The sequence below is a fragment of the Macaca nemestrina genome, chromosome 5 (assembly GCF_043159975.1).
Source record: "Macaca nemestrina isolate mMacNem1 chromosome 5, mMacNem.hap1, whole genome shotgun sequence".
Classification (NCBI taxonomy): Eukaryota; Metazoa; Chordata; class Mammalia; order Primates; family Cercopithecidae; genus Macaca; species Macaca nemestrina.
The window spans coordinates 10,896,049-10,912,556 of record NC_092129.1 but is presented as its reverse complement, the minus strand read 5'-3'; the positions used below and the strand labels follow the sequence as shown (position 1 = coordinate 10,912,556).

The window sequence follows — 16,508 nt, the reverse complement described above, 5'->3', positions numbered from 1 at the left end:
AGCTAGGGATTGCCAGAGTGTCTGAACTCAGAGGCAACTTCCCACGTGAAGATCAAGGGCTATCTGCAGCCCCTGATGGAAGCCTGGTTGCCAACATCAGTCCTTCCACTTGGAGCAATTCTTGTGCAGTCATTGATGCAAAGTAATATTGAAATAATTGCCTCAAGGATGTTCAATGGTTATTACTATTGACTGTGGCCTGATAGGTGGAAAGGTTGCTCAGAGGGACCAAATGCAGCGACCTTAGCTCCCACAGTTATTTGTATATTGGAACTTGGTTTTGCAAAGTAGATCAAATGAAACTGAACAACATTTGCAATAATCCATCACTGCTGGCCAGACAGGGAAGGGTTTTGGACTAAGAACTGGGCTAAGGAACCCTGCAGGTTTGAGATGAGTTATGAGTTGGTGCTCCCTTGCCTACAGATTATTTCAAAACAATGTCCCTACAACTTACTGAACTGGAATGTCAACTCAGTGGATTCTTTCTTCTCTGGCCACTCTTAAGGGATTCAGAAGAGGGCTTTTAAAAATTCAGGGAACCACCTTTGAAAAGGGGGACCTTCTTTTCTCCACAAATGACATTCTTTTCTTTTCAAAGGCGCTTAGGGCTCCCCAAATTTGTGGCACACCTTGACTTCAGCGGCTTGCCATGGTCTTTGGGTTAAAATGCACAATATTTAGCAAGACAGTCTCCCCAGTCATCTGGCCCAGTCTGGTTTCCTCTCTCACCCCTCCCCCAGTACTCCTCACCTGCTTATGCCGGTTTAACCAGGTGCCTTAGTCAGCTGGGGCTGCCATCACAAAATACCACACACAGGAGGCAGGGTGGTAGGGTTGGGGGTTAGACACAGACATTTATTTCTCGCGGTTTTGGAGGCTGGATGTCCAAGATCAAGGTGTTAGCAGATGCAGTGTCTGATGAAATCTCTCTCCTTGCTTTTAGATAGCGCCACTTCTGGCTGCACCCTTACATGGCATCTCCTCAGCTTGCTCGAGGAGGGAAAGGAACGGTGTGTGTGTGTGTGTGTGTGTGTGTGTGTAGATTGGTGTGTTCCTCTTCCTATATGGGCACTAATCCCATCATGGGAACCACACCCTCATGACTTGATCTAACCCTCATCACCTCCAAAGGTCTTGCTTCCAAATACTAGCACATCGTGAGTCAGGGCTTCAGCATATGAATTTTGAGGGGACACAAACGTTCAGCCCATCACATCAGGGATTGCAAACTCAGTCAGCTTCAGGGGCCAGGCAGGTACAATGAATTCTTGGTGAGAGAAGGAAATTTAATATTTCAAATACAGTCGTTTGTCACTGACACTCCAGCCAGCCACACAAAAACAAGCTCACCGTCCCTCTCTCCTCTAAATCCCCTTTCCTCCCGGTACCCAGATTCAGCCCAGGGCAGCTCACACACTCCATCCCCAGCCAGGTGGGGGCAGGGCCCCTCCAACATCCCCAAGCTGGGGATGCTTCCGGCAGGATGACGGGCCTGGAAGCCGAGTAACTGGCCGGCCCCGAGGACAAGGTGCCCACGACGAATGACAACACCAGCAAACCAGGCCGCAGCTGATCCTCCTGAGGCTGCAGGGGTCCTGTGTTCCTACCCGTTCCCTCTGTGCGTCTCCTCATCGGGTGCAAAACCTCGACTCCCTCAGGTCTCCTGCCCCACCCCGCACCCTTCATGCTCTGAAGATGGAGGCGCCTTGTACTTCCGGGAGGCAAAGAGCCCTGAGGGAACCTCCTTCCGTTTCCTGCTGTGAGGACAGCGGACCCCCTGTCGCCGCCCAACTCCTTTGTCCTTTCCCCGCAGGGACCACCTTTCCTCGAGTGACAGCCCCACTCTCCTCAGGAACTCACGCTTTGTAACCCCTTCTCTCTTCTCGCCATCTATGGACGCTCTCCTGTGAGCACTGAAATGCCGTCTGCACTCCCTGGACCTCCGACTCCTTCTCTTTTGGCTTCATCGCAGACACATTTCTTCAGAGTCATCCTAATATGCTGTTTCCATTTTGTTTCCCACTGACTCTTCAGCGGTGCTGCTGTGGTCTGAATGTGTCCCTCAAAATTCACCTCTTACAAACTGGTTTTTGTTTTTTGTGGTTTTTTTTGTTTTTGAGACCAGGTCTCACTCTGTCGTCCAGGCTGGAGTGCAGTGGTGCAATCTCAACTCACTGCAGCCTCGACCTCCTGGTCTCAGGTGATCCTCCCACTTCAGCCTCCTAAATAGCTGGGACTACAGGTGTGTGCTACCACACTTGGCTAATTTTTTATTTTTGGTAGAGACAGGGTTTCTCCATGTCGCCTGCACTGGTCTCAAATTCCTGAGCTCAAGGGATCCACTGCTTTGGCCTCCCAAAGTGCTGGGATTACAGGTATGAGCTGCTGCCCTCAGCCCAACATGTTGCAAACTTAATCCCCCATAGTGTTCGGAGACGGGGACTTTTGGGAATTTAGGCCAATTAATGCTGTTTTAAAGGGAGCTTGTGGGAGTGAGTTCAGGCTCTTTCACTGTCCTGCTGTGTGAAGACACAATGTTCATCCTCTTACCCTCCACCTTCTGCCACGTGAGGACACTGTAATAATTGGCACCTTGATCGGGGGCTTTGAAGCCTTCAGAACTGTGAGATGATACATTTCTGTCCTATATGGGTTACCCAGGCTGTCATCTGGGTAATCCATAAAGGACTGTGACTCTTTGTTACAGCAGCACAAATGGGCTGAGACATATGGCATGATTTGTCTTCCCACCCCTCTACTGACTCTCATCACCAAACTCAGTGAGCATTTTTAGTCTTTATCTTTCTAAAAGGACATCTTGGTAGAGTGGGGACTGGAGCTCTGACAGTGCTGGTGATTAGGGTTGGCGTGTCTCCCCAGTTGATTTACAGTTGGGGCTTGGACACTGTTTAAAACTTGGGAGGAACCTCCTAACCATCTAAACACAACCTTTATTCACCTGGTGGGCCAGAGCAGTCTGCCTGGAAGAAAAATACTGAGATGCCAGCACTCTAATGACTATTGAGGTGCAGGGATATAAAATCTTGTACAAATTGGGATGGCTCTGGGCCAAGATCAATTTGTTAGAAACAGCCAGGCTTCCTGAGAGAATGTTCCATTAAGGGAAAAAGGAGGTTGGCTGGGCTTGACCAAGCAGTTCTCTCCCTGGGGGTCTCTCATGAGGTTACTGTCAAATGGTGGTAAGCCACAGAAGTGGCTCCATACCACATGGCTGGCTGTGCCAAGCACTCAGAGGTCTCCCCCAACACCATGATGTCAGGTTGGAGGGACTATTTGTTTGAGATAGAAAGTGGGACGAATGCCAAAAATCCATTTTAACCCTGCCACCACAGCACCAAAAAGCACATCCTTCAGCATGCTTTGTGGAAGAAGGATTGCATGTTTATGGCACTTAAAGATTGCAACACTTTTGATTCCCATAAAACTGTATGTGTTTACACCTCTGACTGAACACAAGGGGGGGCTATCCTCTGAAATAGCAGAAACCTAACTTTCTGCGTGCAATGGCAGCCAGAGCTTATTCCCCAGGTACCACCTGCCATAAATATACAAGTCCCTTTACCTAACAAAGACACAGTGATATTGGGGGTTCGTGCCACCACTAGTGGAGGGGGAGGAGACTAACCTCTGGCTCAACCTTCAGTGGAAGCAGATGTGCTTGAAGCTATTTGGGCAACAGAGTTCAAGGATTTGACCTGTGTCAACGTGGGAGAGAGAAGGATTATAGAGAGACACTTTTGGCAAGCTCTGGAAGGAGATGAATTATGGAACATGCATAAATAGAGACGGATGCACAGGGAAGCTAATAACATTCAGGCTCAGGGTTCCTTCATTGCATGAGTCCCATGGCAGATTGTATTTTCCAAGATGGCAGCCACAAGACTCCAACCACATGTACTCTTCTTACATTGTGAGGCCGATAGTCCTCCCATGGAAAGGTCGGGTCTATATGTCCTTCCCTAGAATCTGGGGAGACTTGTGACTCTCATGCAGATGATGCTGGAGTATTTCCAGGCTAGACTGTAAAGGAGAAATAACTTCTGCCTGATTCTCTTGGAAGTTAGTTGCATGCTTCTAGGAAGCCCAGACACATGGAGAAGTTCTGAGTGTTTTGGCCGATAGTCCCAGATGAGGTTCCAGCAACAGCTGAGATCACCCATGGGATGTGAGTGAGGAAGGCTTTGAGATGGTTTCAGCCCTAACCACCACTGACCTCATAAGAGACCAAGCCCAGCAGACCCTCAGAATTCAGAAATAAAATAATTCACCTTATTTTAAGCCACTATGTTTTGGGTTGATTTATCCCATAGCAAAAGACCACTTCAACAGGCCTCTTCTGAGGCTCTGGAGGGGCCCTGGCAATGTATCCATTTGGTCATTTGCTTTTGTCAAGTTTGCAGAAGCAGACATTTTAGCTGTAATTGGCTAAAATTCTGATCTCTTTCTGCCCTCATGTTGGGTAGTGGTGGAGAGAATGTGGGCGTTTTGAGGATCCGGTAAAAGAAAAATTGAGTTGAGTCATTGAGTTTGGGTTCCTTGGGATTTATTTATGTGGTATGGAGTCACTTCTATGTATGTTATTGCTAGCTGTCCCTGTGTAAAACAGATTTTAGAATAGTCTTAACCTCCCTTGTGCCGACTTACCTGGTGGTGTAACGTAAATATGCAAGACCATAGATTACATCACGATTGTGTCATATGACATGTGCATTTGCAGGAACATGGATAGAGCTGGAGGCCATTATTCTTAGCAGACTAACACAGGAACAGAAAACCAAATAGCACATGTTCTCACTTATAAGTGGGAGCTAAATGATGAGAACACATGGACGCATCGAGGGGAACAACACACACTGGGGCCTATCAGAGGTTGGAGGATGGGAAGAGAGAGAGCCTCAGGAAAAATAACTAATGAGTACTAGGCTTAATACCTGGGTGATGAAATAATCTGCACAAGAAACCCCCAGGACACATGTTGACCTATGTAACAACCCTGCACTTTTATCCCTGAACTTAAAATAAAAGTTGAATAAGAAAAATAGAAATGTACAAAGCTAGAAAAGAGTCTAGCTCATCCCATCTGGGAATTATTCCAAATCTTACCGCTCATACATAAAAATAGTTTGATAAAGGTTTTCCTAAGTGTGCCAAGAATCCTGAAAACTTATCTTCCATTATCAATCATGAGCTATGAAGCCAGAAGAAAAATTTAAATCTATCAACAATAAAATACTAGAGCCAAAATAGTTTATTATTCTCTTCTCTCATAGAATATGATATTACAACATTATTGAAGAGGCAATCAAAGAGTACGCAGGCAAAAATGTTGGGAAGGGAGTATTACAGAGATAGGTCAGGAATTTATTTAATTAAAATTGCTATTTTACTGAGTTTTACTATATTTAGTGGTAGCAGTAGCCAGAGTAGACTGCTGGGAGCCTGGGCCATTGAGATTGGTATTATTCAGGTTATGTTGGGCTCATTTTCTCTCACCTTCTGGCACACACAGGATACATCTCACTTGATTTCTCACAAGTCTTTGGTACCCATGACCACTCCCACCTTTTTACAATTTTCACTTTCACTGGTTTCTCTGGACTCACACCGTCAATTCTCCCCTCTGGCTAATTGTTCTCAGTCATCTCTAGAGAATTCTCTTCTTCTGGGTCCTTGTGTTGTTGAGGGCTTTACCCCAAGCCTTCTTTTTCTCTCTCTGAGCACGCTTGTCCACCCCCATTGCTTCAATCCCACCTATGTGCTGACAACTGCTAATTCCACATCTCCAGCTCAGACCTCTTTCCTAGGCTGTACACCAGGAATTGGCAAACTTTTTCTGTAAAGCGACAATAACAAATATTTTATTGGCTTGCTGGTCATTGTACTGTCTCTGTCCCATCTGCTCAACTCTGCTAAGGTAGTGCAAATATAGCCACAGACAATAGTAAAAGAATGGGTGTGGCCACGTTCCAATAAAACTTGACTTATAAAAATAGGGTTGCTTCATGGGCTATAGTTTGTGAACTCCTGTTCTAGACCAGAATATCCAACTCCCTTTTGGAAATTTCCACTTGGGTTTTCTCAAGTTCCTAAACATAACATTGTCCCCAGGCAATTTCATCTTATTCCCTCCTATATGTTCCTTCTTAATGAATGATACCACTATCCACTAGAAAGCCAGAAATTCAGGCAGCATACTTGATTTCATTCCCCACATTCAATCAGTCACAAAATCATGTCAATTCTACTTTCTCAACATCCCCCTAATCCATTCTTTTTTCTCTTTCTCCACTGCCTTCTTTCACTCCCTCTTATCTCTCACCTCCTATGACCTCCTCACTATGCTGCAATCAGAGAGATCAAGCCACCCTTGGATTTTAAAAGCCTTCAGTAACAGTACTCCCTGCCTTTCTTTGGCTGAAGTCTAAACTTCTTGAAACAGAGTGAGAAGCCTGCACAATTGGACCATTTCCCCATGTTAGCCAAATTCCTCTCATCTGCCTGCTCCTCTTGCCTCTGGGATCCTGCACATATATTTCTTCTGCTTAAATAATGTGTAGCAGGTGAAGCAACTATCTGAGGCCAGTATCTGATGAGCAGTAAGAATTTACCAAGACAGTTGTAGATAAAGAAAGGCAGATTTATTAAAGAAAGTATGAAAATATGTTGCAAGGGAGCAACAGGCAGGCCAGCAAGAGAGGAACTGAATGCCAAGAGACAAAGGCTTGCTGGGGGTTTTATAGGATGTTGCTTGTGTTGCGTGCTGAAGAGGGCTTTGTGCAGTATTGATAATGCCAAGGTTGCAGTGGGATAACCTGCATCTTTCTATCAGCTGAAGGTCTGGTGATAGCTGGGCACAGGAAGATTGTGAGTTATTTGTACAGGAGGGCTATGGTCCTGGACCATGAAGAAAGGCAAACTTATAGCTTATTTGCTTTCTCTTTCTTTTTCTCTCAGTGCCACCAGCCTGATTCCTTTTGCCTAATTAGGACTCCACAGAATTCTTCTCCTTTCTCATCCTTCCAGCTGTCTTCTTTTGAGATAGAGTCTGGCTCTGTCACCCAGGCTGGAGTGCAGTGGCCGGATCTCAGCTCACTGCAAGCTCCGCCTCCCAGGTTTACACCATTCTCCTGCCTCAGGCTCCGGAGTAGCTGGGACTACAGACACCCATCACCACGCCCGGCCAGTTTTTTTTTTTTTTTTTTTTGTATTTTTTAGTAGAGACGGGGTTTCACTGTGTTAGCCAGGATGGTCTCGATCTCCTGACCTAGTGATCTGCCCGTCTTGGCCTAACAAAGTGCTGGGATTACAGGCTTGAGCCACCGTGCCCGGCCTTCCAGCTGTCTTCTAAGTCTCAACTTGGATGTCACTTCCTCTGGGAAGTGTCTCCTCACCTCTCAAGACTGTCTCTCTGTGCACCACTACAACAAATGGGACCTGGGCCACTTCACTTTTACAATTCCAGTTTACAGACCTGCATTGCCCCAACTCCATTAGACCGAAGACTCCTTGAGGGCAAAGATGGCCTCTTATTTACTCTTGATTCCCCGGCACCTAGCACAGCACTAAACACTGTACCCACTGAAAGAACATCTGAAGGATAAGTGTCTATAGCAAAAGTGTTTTCCACTGACATTCCCTTCTCTCTTCCCCAACTTTGGATTGAGGAACCCAGGAGCTGGTCAGGTGGCAGGATGAGATGAGAAAGGAGAAGTCATTACTTGGGGCCTCTGTTTTGCTGGTGTTTTGCTGGTGTGTGGAGATGGTGGGTTTCCCTTGAATACCTGGGAGGCAGGAGCAGGCATGAATTACTCCAGCCTCTAGGTTCTGGACCCACATAGGGGGCTGCTGCTCTCTAGCACCCATCAGTCCTTCCAGCCAGGGAGGGAACGTGGTGGTGGTGAAGCCTCTCTGTCCCACCCACTCATCCTAGGAGCTCATGAGAATCAGCCAGAATCCAAGTTCTACACCCTGAGTTAGGAACTCTATAACTTTAGACTTTCCCTGAACTTTGGGAATTCTCTTAACTAGTATGAAAGCAGTTACATCATCCTAGGTTCTCCTAAAATAGACACATGTCTCCAAATATAGGCACATGTATATGCAAACATATACATGTATACATAAATATATACATATAATTTTTGTTTTGAAATAAGTATAAACACAATGAGTTATAGGTATAGTACTGAGAGGTTCTTGTGCCTATGGCCCCACCTCCCTCAGGCAGTATCTTACATAACTATAGTTCATGATTACAACCAGAAAGTTGCCATTGGCACAATATCAGAAACTAGTCAGCAGACCTTGCTCAGATTTCACCAGCTTTTTTTGTGCGCTCATTTGCTTTCCTGAAAAGATTTTAATGTTTTTCTACATGACTTATCTCCCTGACATACTGTGAGATAAGATTTTTTTTTTCTGTATGAGCTTAGAGAACAATGAATGTGAGAGATGGGAAGGATGATTAGGTGCATCTCTGTTTTATCCATGGTGAGTCTGGACCTCAGGGCAGAATGACCCTCCACTGTCCTCTGGGGAGTCCTGGTGCTGCCTTAATGCCAGCTACTAAGTTATCCGGGACTGACTGTCTTCTTCTCTGCTAATATTTGTCTTAAGCATGTAACACGGCCATGCTTATTAATAATGAGGAGATGGCCAATGGAAATTAATTTTTTCAAAGATGAATAGATACCTAGATTTTTTCAAGCACAATTCAATTTTAAAAAATCACCTCACTGAGCCCTGAATGAGTTAGATCTCACTTAGAAAGTGTCCCCTAGTGCCAGGCAAGTGCCTCATATTTGTAATCCCAGCACTTCTGGAGACTGAGATAGGAGGATCCCATGAGCCCAGCAGTTCAAGACCAGCCTGGGTAACATGGCAAAACCCTGTCTCTACAGAATATACAAAAAAAAAAAAATAGCTGGGCATGGTGGCATGCGCCTGTGGTCCCAGCTACTCTGGAGTCTCAAGTGGGAGGATCGCTTGAATCCAGGTTAAGGCTACAGTTAGCTGTGTTTGCACCACTGTACTCCAGCCTGGGTGACAGAACCAGCCTCTGTTTCAAAAAAGAAAAGAAAAGAAAGGAAAGGAAAAGAAAGAAAAGAAAAGAAGAGAAAAGAAAAGAAAAGAAAAGAGAGAAAATGTCCCCTAGTGGATTACATTTTAACCACTGTGCTAACTGAGAGATAGCCTGCTATCTCTTTACGGGACATGAGGGCTGATAAGCATCTCATTGCATGGTCCTGGGGATGAACAAAGGCTAACATGTGGAAAAGGGCAACTAAAGAAAGAAGAGCCACCTCCAGGTTAATTAGTACAAGTCTCCTCACTGATATGCCCTAATACACTAAAATAGCAGTAAAAACAATCTGCACATTGGCATGGAGGGCACAGATAAACTTTCTGAGGACCCTTACCATGACAGAGGGATGCTTTACATGAGTCCTTAGTAGATTAAGTTCTTGCTATTTCCATTTGGAAATGATACTGTCCTCTTGGGGCTATGCAGAGATGTTCATTTTGATGAAATGAGTTGTCCTAGAATGGCAGTTCCCAGGCAGCAGAGCCTGGGCTGGAGGAAGGTGGAAAGTACAGGTGGCGAGGAGCTGGCAGGTGCAAATGTCAGGCCAGCAATGCAGTCCAGCTTGCACGGACATGCATCACCTAGGAAGTTGTGACTTGGCTGCAGTTTCCACTTAAGGTGAAACAGAATGGTGAACTCTACCTCACCTCCTGATGAGGTTGACGTTTCCTGGTGTTTATAACTTTCTTTGTAAATACTTGCAAGGAATTTACCATTTTAATGCTGTAAGAGACGTCTATTCTTTCATAAGAGGATCTGAGTGGATCTTGATTGCAGGCCTTATGCAGGGCAGAGCTAAGGAAATTCAATTTGTCTCCAATCTTATTTGAATGTTCTTTTCTCTTTTTTTGAGACACAGTCTTGCTGTCTCGCCCAGGCTGGAGTGCAATGGCACGACCTCGGCTCACTGCAACCTCCGCCTGCTGGGTTCAAGCAATTCTCCTACCTCAGCCTCCCCAGTATCTGAGACTACAGGAGCACGCCACCATGACCAGCTAATTTTTTGTATTTTAAGTACAGATGGGGTTTCACCATGCTGGCCAGGCTGGTCTCGAACTCCTGACCCCATGATCCACCCACCTTGGCCTCCCAAAGTGCTGGGATCACAGTCGTGAGCCACCGCAGCCAGCCTATTTGAATGTTCTTACGCCTGCTACAAGTGCAGCAGCAGAATCTCCACACATCTTGCGTTTGAAAGTTTCCTGTAGTTCCTTTAGCATACAGAGGCTGGGGAAGGTTAGAGACTGATTTGTACTTTTTAGACATATAGTTGATCATTGAACAACACATGTCTGAACTGTTACACACAGATTTTTTTCAATAAATGTGTTAGAAAATGTTTTGGAATTTTTGCAACAATTTGAAAAAAACTCAAAGACAAACCATGTAGCTAGAAATACCAAAATAAAGTAGAAAAAGTTAAGTATGTCATGAATGCATAAAATATATGTAGATACCTAGTCTATTTTATTATTTACTACCATAAAATATATACAAAACTATTGCAAAAGTTAAAATTTAGTAAAACTTATGTACACAAACACTCACAGATCGTATATGGTGCTATTCTCAGTTGAGAGAAGTGTACACAGACATACAGATGTGGTATTAAATTGTAACTGCATACATTTAACCGTAGGGCATACCACACTATTGTAATAATTTTGTAGCCTCCTCCTGTTGCTGTTGCAACGAGCTCAGGTGTTGTGAGTATCCACTTAAAACGTGCTGTGATGCTCAACATCCCGGCATGAGCAGTTCATCCCCAGTGAATTGTGTATCACAGTAAAAAGTGCCCTCTCCCTGTCCGCATGTATTTTTCTTCCTGTTTCGTGCTGTACTGTAAACCTTGAATAACACCGTGGGATCCATATGAAGTGGCACTAGTGATGCTGGCAGTGCTCCCAAGAAGCAGAGAAAAGTCATGACATTTGACATTACAAGAAAAACTTCATCTGCTTGATACGTAACAGAGACTGAGGTCTGCAGCTGGGGTTGCTTCCATTTCAGACAGATGATTCATCTTGCAAACAGACAGTGTAAACTTACTGTACGGATAAATACAGAACAGTACTGTAGATGTATTTTCTCTTCCTTATGATTTTCTTACAAGTGTTCCCTTTTCCCTAGCTTACTTTATTGTAACAATACAGCATGTCATACATATAACATACAAATACATGTTATTAACTGTTGCTGGCCAACAACAGGCTATTAGTAGTTAAGTTTGGGGGAGTCAGAGTTACACCTGGATTTTCTACTGTGTATGGTCAGGGTGCCAAGCCCCCAAGTTGATCAAGGGTCAACTGTAATCCTAAAAGAATCTAATATAATATTGTACACAGTAAGTGGTCAATAAATAATGAATTGAACTAAATAAGAATACACAAATCTCAGAATATGTGCAACCTGATCGTAGTACACAGAACTCTCTCTATATATATCTTTTCTCAGTTCATGCCATTCTTTCAGGTAGAAAGCGCCTTATTTTGAATCAGTTGTCTTTAGAGCAAAAATCCCTCTAAGAGTGCAGTGCAGATTCCTGTGTACAATCTGGAATAGTCCATTGCTTCATGCCTACCCTGGACATGAAGGGCCGTGCCACAGCAGAAGTGTCTATGCACCCGTCCCTGTCTATACCTGAGCAACGCATTCATTCCTCTTTGTTCCTCTCTTACAGGCTACAGAGTGTGGTGGCTCCAGCACAGAGCTCTGCTCAACATCCCTCTGTGCTTTCACGATGCTGATGGATTATGGAGGTAGGGAAGAATGTACAGCCAGGAGGCTACTACGAGGGCAACTGATTTACAAAATCACATTTGTAGAATTGAGTGCATCCAACAACTACCAGGGGAAAGTTGGGCAAGAGCTATACCAACACCACCCAAGTCAAAACCACAACAACAGGAAAAGAAAATTATGTGGATATAGAATTTCTGACAACATCATTCCCAAGGTGCCTTATTGAAGAGGAACTGCTAAAATAATATTTTAAGTGGAAGTAAATACACGCTGGAAGCATTATATATTAGTAGAGTCTATTTTTTTTTCCCAAAGTACTTTCTAAAGCACACCAACATAAGCCCCCTAAGAGACATTTCACATTAAAAATAAAACGTGTGTTCACTGCTGGTTTCTCAACTTACCTCCATCTTCTGTCCCCTTTAATGAACTGGGCCATGAGGTGAGTCAGAGAGGATAAAGGGAGTGGTAAGAATTTGAGGAGAGAGGAGAGTGAGGCTAAAATAGGAAATCAGGAAATGTGATTAGGTCCCCCCTGTCCCTCACATGGGGCCGCCCTCTTATTGCCCAACGTGGTTTCTTCTCGAGGGTTCTGCATGGTTCCTCAATCCCAGGGAATTCCGCAGGACATTCCACCCAAGACCACTGGGCTCCCACCTCTACTCTTTTCCCAGTTAATGAATAAGAAGGAATTTCACTGCCTGGAAAGAGGAATGATGCTTTCTGGTCCTTATTTCACATCTAAAATAGAGAGGTCAATTGAATTATTCCTAAATATCTTTGAACACTAAAATAGAAGTTTTAAAGCATATGTACTACCTGGTCGCTCTAACCTTAAGTCAAGGGAAAGTACAGATTCAACATTTAAAATTGACATAGATGCTTTTCACTGAATGCTACCACTCTTGCTTTATTTCATGAGAATGAGAATATAATAATATGCCATATGTTCATTTGGGTGAAAGATTGATGTCTTATAGTTTATAATTACAGAAAATGTGAATTCACTGGGAATAAAGAAATTTTGAAGATAATAAAATATTTTCACTTATGTTGTAATTTCTATGTCATCTGGTGTAGGATGTGGAGACATTAATGTTTACACCTAACTTAAGCCTGTCATCTAAGACCTGAAAGGGTTGTGTCTATCAGCTGCACCCCCGGGTAGCCACACAACCTTGGGGGAAGGCCTTAGCCCCATGCCTGGAACAGCAGGTATGAGAACAGCACTGCCTGTTGGGAAGATTGAGGGAGGCTCTGAAGGTGCAGTGCTTGGCAGAGGGTCTCGTCGTGGAAGGTACCAGCAATTGTGAGATACTTTTATGATTTTATTTTCTCCAAAAGAAGGGGAATAAAAGAAGAGGGGAAGAAAAAAGACTAATTGCGAGAGCTAAAGTACAAGGGGTGAGGGAAGGAGTAAGGACACAGGAGGGCAGCATGGAGCAGCCGAGGGGGGAGATGGCTTTCACCACTTCCCAGCATCTATTGCAGATTCCACCCTCAAACATTTTGTAAGGACCTTTTATTCAAGGTAATGTTTGAACCCTGCTGAGGCAGTGGCATGGGTCTCTGAGAGAATAATTAACTTAATTTGACTATCTGGTTTGTGGATTCGTTTACTCTCATGTAAGTCAACAACATCCTGGGATTGGGACACACTTTCTGGGCACTGCTGGCCAGTCCCAAAATGGAACATAAGGAAGTGGTTCTTCTACTTCTTTTATTTCTGAAATCAGGTAAGACATAGTTTTTTTTTTTAATTGTAATAATTATTTTTTCTCCCACAGTGTAGTAAAAATACATATGCCATGGCTTTATGTGCAATTCGTTTAATTTTTGATTCATGAAACTCCCAGTTGAAAATCTTGTATAAGATTGAGGAATTCTTCAAGAAATAAGTTTAATTTTCCTGTGAAGATTGTCAGGGTGCTGGAATGAATGGGCAGAGAAAATAATGGGTGATTTTTCAAATCTAAATGAGTGCCCCCACATAATGGCTGGTCTAATTGAAAAACAGCCAATGTAGCTATGCAAAGGATGGCTAAGCTCTTCGCCTCGTTCTCAGTTTGATTAATTTATATCATCTCTGTTACGGTGTCATGCTCCCCTTACTTGCAAGTTAAAGCAATGAAATATCTCTTTGAATATATTCTGTTGCCTCACCAGTTCATGGTGGCGGTGGGGTCAGGGACTCAGCATTTCTCTCTTTGTTATGGCCTGAATAAGGCTTTCCATAGGTATACGTTTGCTTCTTATCCCTGGAGAAATTACACGCATCCATTTGCCAGATGCCGTATGCAGATAGTGATTCAACAAATACTCACTTAGTGCTTGGGTTAGGTCCCCACATTTTTATACATACATACATACCTGTGTGTAAATGTCAGTGTGAGTGTGCGTTCTTTACAAACCGTATCTTATTTAGCTCATGGTATAGGTAGGGTGGCATATTCATCCTCATTTTATAAACAAAGAAATCTAGACTTAGGAAAATCATGTTATTTGCTCAGTGACCAAATTCTCAAATCAGGAAAATAAAGAAACCTGGATTTAAGCCAGGTTTCCCAGAAGGAATCTAGGGCTCTTCTCACTTTTCAGCTTTGTTTAAGCCTTTGAAAGAATATTCTAAACATGTTCTAGTAGTTCTTTTTCTTTTAAAAAAAAAAAGTTTTATTGAGATATAATTAACATACAGAATTCACCCATTTAAGGCATACAATCCAATGGATTTCAATATATTGAGAGTTGTGCAGCCACCATCAGAATAAATTTTTAAACTATTCATACCCCCAAAAAGGCACTCCATTCTCCTTAGCTGTTACCCCCAATCTGCAGCTTCTGGCAACCACTAATCTACTTTCTGTATTTATGTCTTTGCCATTTTGAACATTTCATACAAACGGAATCATACGATTTGCTAGTAGTTCTTCATGTAAATAATGTATACATACTTGAAATTCAATCTATAAATTACCAGATAAAATTTTACAAGTTGCACTTTAGAGCCAAATACATTTGAATTTAGTGGAAGCCATTCAAGGAACTATCAAAGAAAATACAGAGCAGGAGAAAATTAAACAAACAAATTTTTGTAAGAAATTGATGTGTGTTGAGGGGTATGAATATTATATTTCAGCCCATGGAAACTAGAACATAGATCACTATGAACTTAATCAGCGGGCTACACCAAAAGGCTAGATCAAACTTCTCTGCCACAGGATTAGAATATGTTTTAACCAACCTAGGGGGCACATTCTCTCATTTTTGGAAAGCAAGGCTTTCTGTGGATATATCATCTTTCCAGTATGTTGGAATGCCAAGGGAGAGGAAAAAGTTTCTTTTACAGCCATGCTTAGTGGGAAGTGGAGAAACATGTTCCATTTCATGAATTACTAAGTCTTTAACACATGCAAATATGCATACACATTCACACACCACAGTGAGGAAGAAATTCTCACAGCATTAATAAAATACATTTGCATCGGTAGCAATATACATCTGCATTTTACCTATAATATAAATGTATTTTTCCACTAAAAGATTTGTTTGATGTTTCCTTGCCAGCAAATAAGCCCTATCAAATCCTATTGCCACATGAGTTCTAGAGGTGAATAAGAGAAAAAAAAATGGGGGAAAATTATTTCAAATTAAAAAGAAAAATGTGTGATTATGATTTGGGATATTTCCTAGAAACAGGAGCTGGGGAGGGGACCTCAGCAACAATGTGCTATGAAGCATAATAACACGACACAGAGGTAACTTAATTGAAGGGGAAAATAAATGTAAGTTTTCCATTTTTTGAACATCAGTTGTAGCCTGCTCTGCTATACTTTAAAAAAACTCTTCAGAAAGTTTAACTTAACTCACTGTAGGACACACTTTGTGGATTTATGGTGTGTTTTGAAGTCACACTCTGAGCTGTAGAAGTAACCAAAACACAACTCTTCTTGGAAATGAGAGCTCAAGTTGACAGAAAGTGCAGGGTGAAGACATGGATACGGGCCTAAAGCATCTATTTCTTTGTGATCTTTTGACACATCTCTCAAGTGCTTTTTGGTGGATTGGGTTTAGAATGCATCAGCCAACTCCTGCTCAATAATCCATTTTTCCAGCCTGAAGCATCTTAAATTGAGGAAGGACAAAGTCCCAGAGGTGGGGAGCAGGGGAACTTTGGCCTAGGACTTTGCATGAATCGATGAGGGGGCATCCCCTTCCCTGTCCTGCCCCTTGTGCTCTGTGTACCCTCAGGAGGTCAGGACCGGCCTTTCTGAGAATGAGAATCTGTTCATTTGCCTTCCTACTGGATACCTGTCATCAGCATACAAACCAATGCGCTCTGAAGTGTGCCATCTTTCAGAACCTCCCCTGACCGCATGTTCCCTGGAGGGCTCGCTGTCTTCAGAGTCAGGCTTGTCTCCTGCTGCCGCCTCCACTGCTCTCCTAGTCACTCTGTAACCCACTCCCTCTGCCTGCGGCCCCCACCACACCTCTCAAAGTGGTCAAGGTTGTTCTGTTGTCTAATTCCGTGGAGCTTGGCTACCTTCATTTTATTAGCCTCTTTTGGCCTCTCACCCCTGTGAAAATCACTAGCATTCTGTGCCAAGGATGGAGCTGGCATCTCCAGGCTAGGATAGAGCTGCCAAAGCTCAGCCAGATG

The 16,508-nt window shown here is 43.4% G+C and overlaps 2 protein-coding genes across 2 annotated transcripts in view; one reads left to right on the top strand and one right to left on the bottom strand.

The window, feature by feature from the left end:
* Positions 1–16,508, bottom strand: part of LOC105492004 (lipoprotein(a)) — a 302,231-nt gene that overhangs the window by 235,822 nt on the left and 49,901 nt on the right. The window lies entirely within an intron of this gene.
* Positions 13,426–16,508, top strand: part of LOC105487509 (plasminogen) — a 50,828-nt gene continuing 47,745 nt past the window's right edge. The window contains exon 1 of the mRNA XM_011750967.2: positions 13,426–13,587. Coding sequence (XP_011749269.2) covers positions 13,539–13,587 — 49 coding nt within the window. The 5' untranslated portion in view covers positions 13,426–13,538. The remainder of the gene's footprint in view (positions 13,588–16,508) is intronic.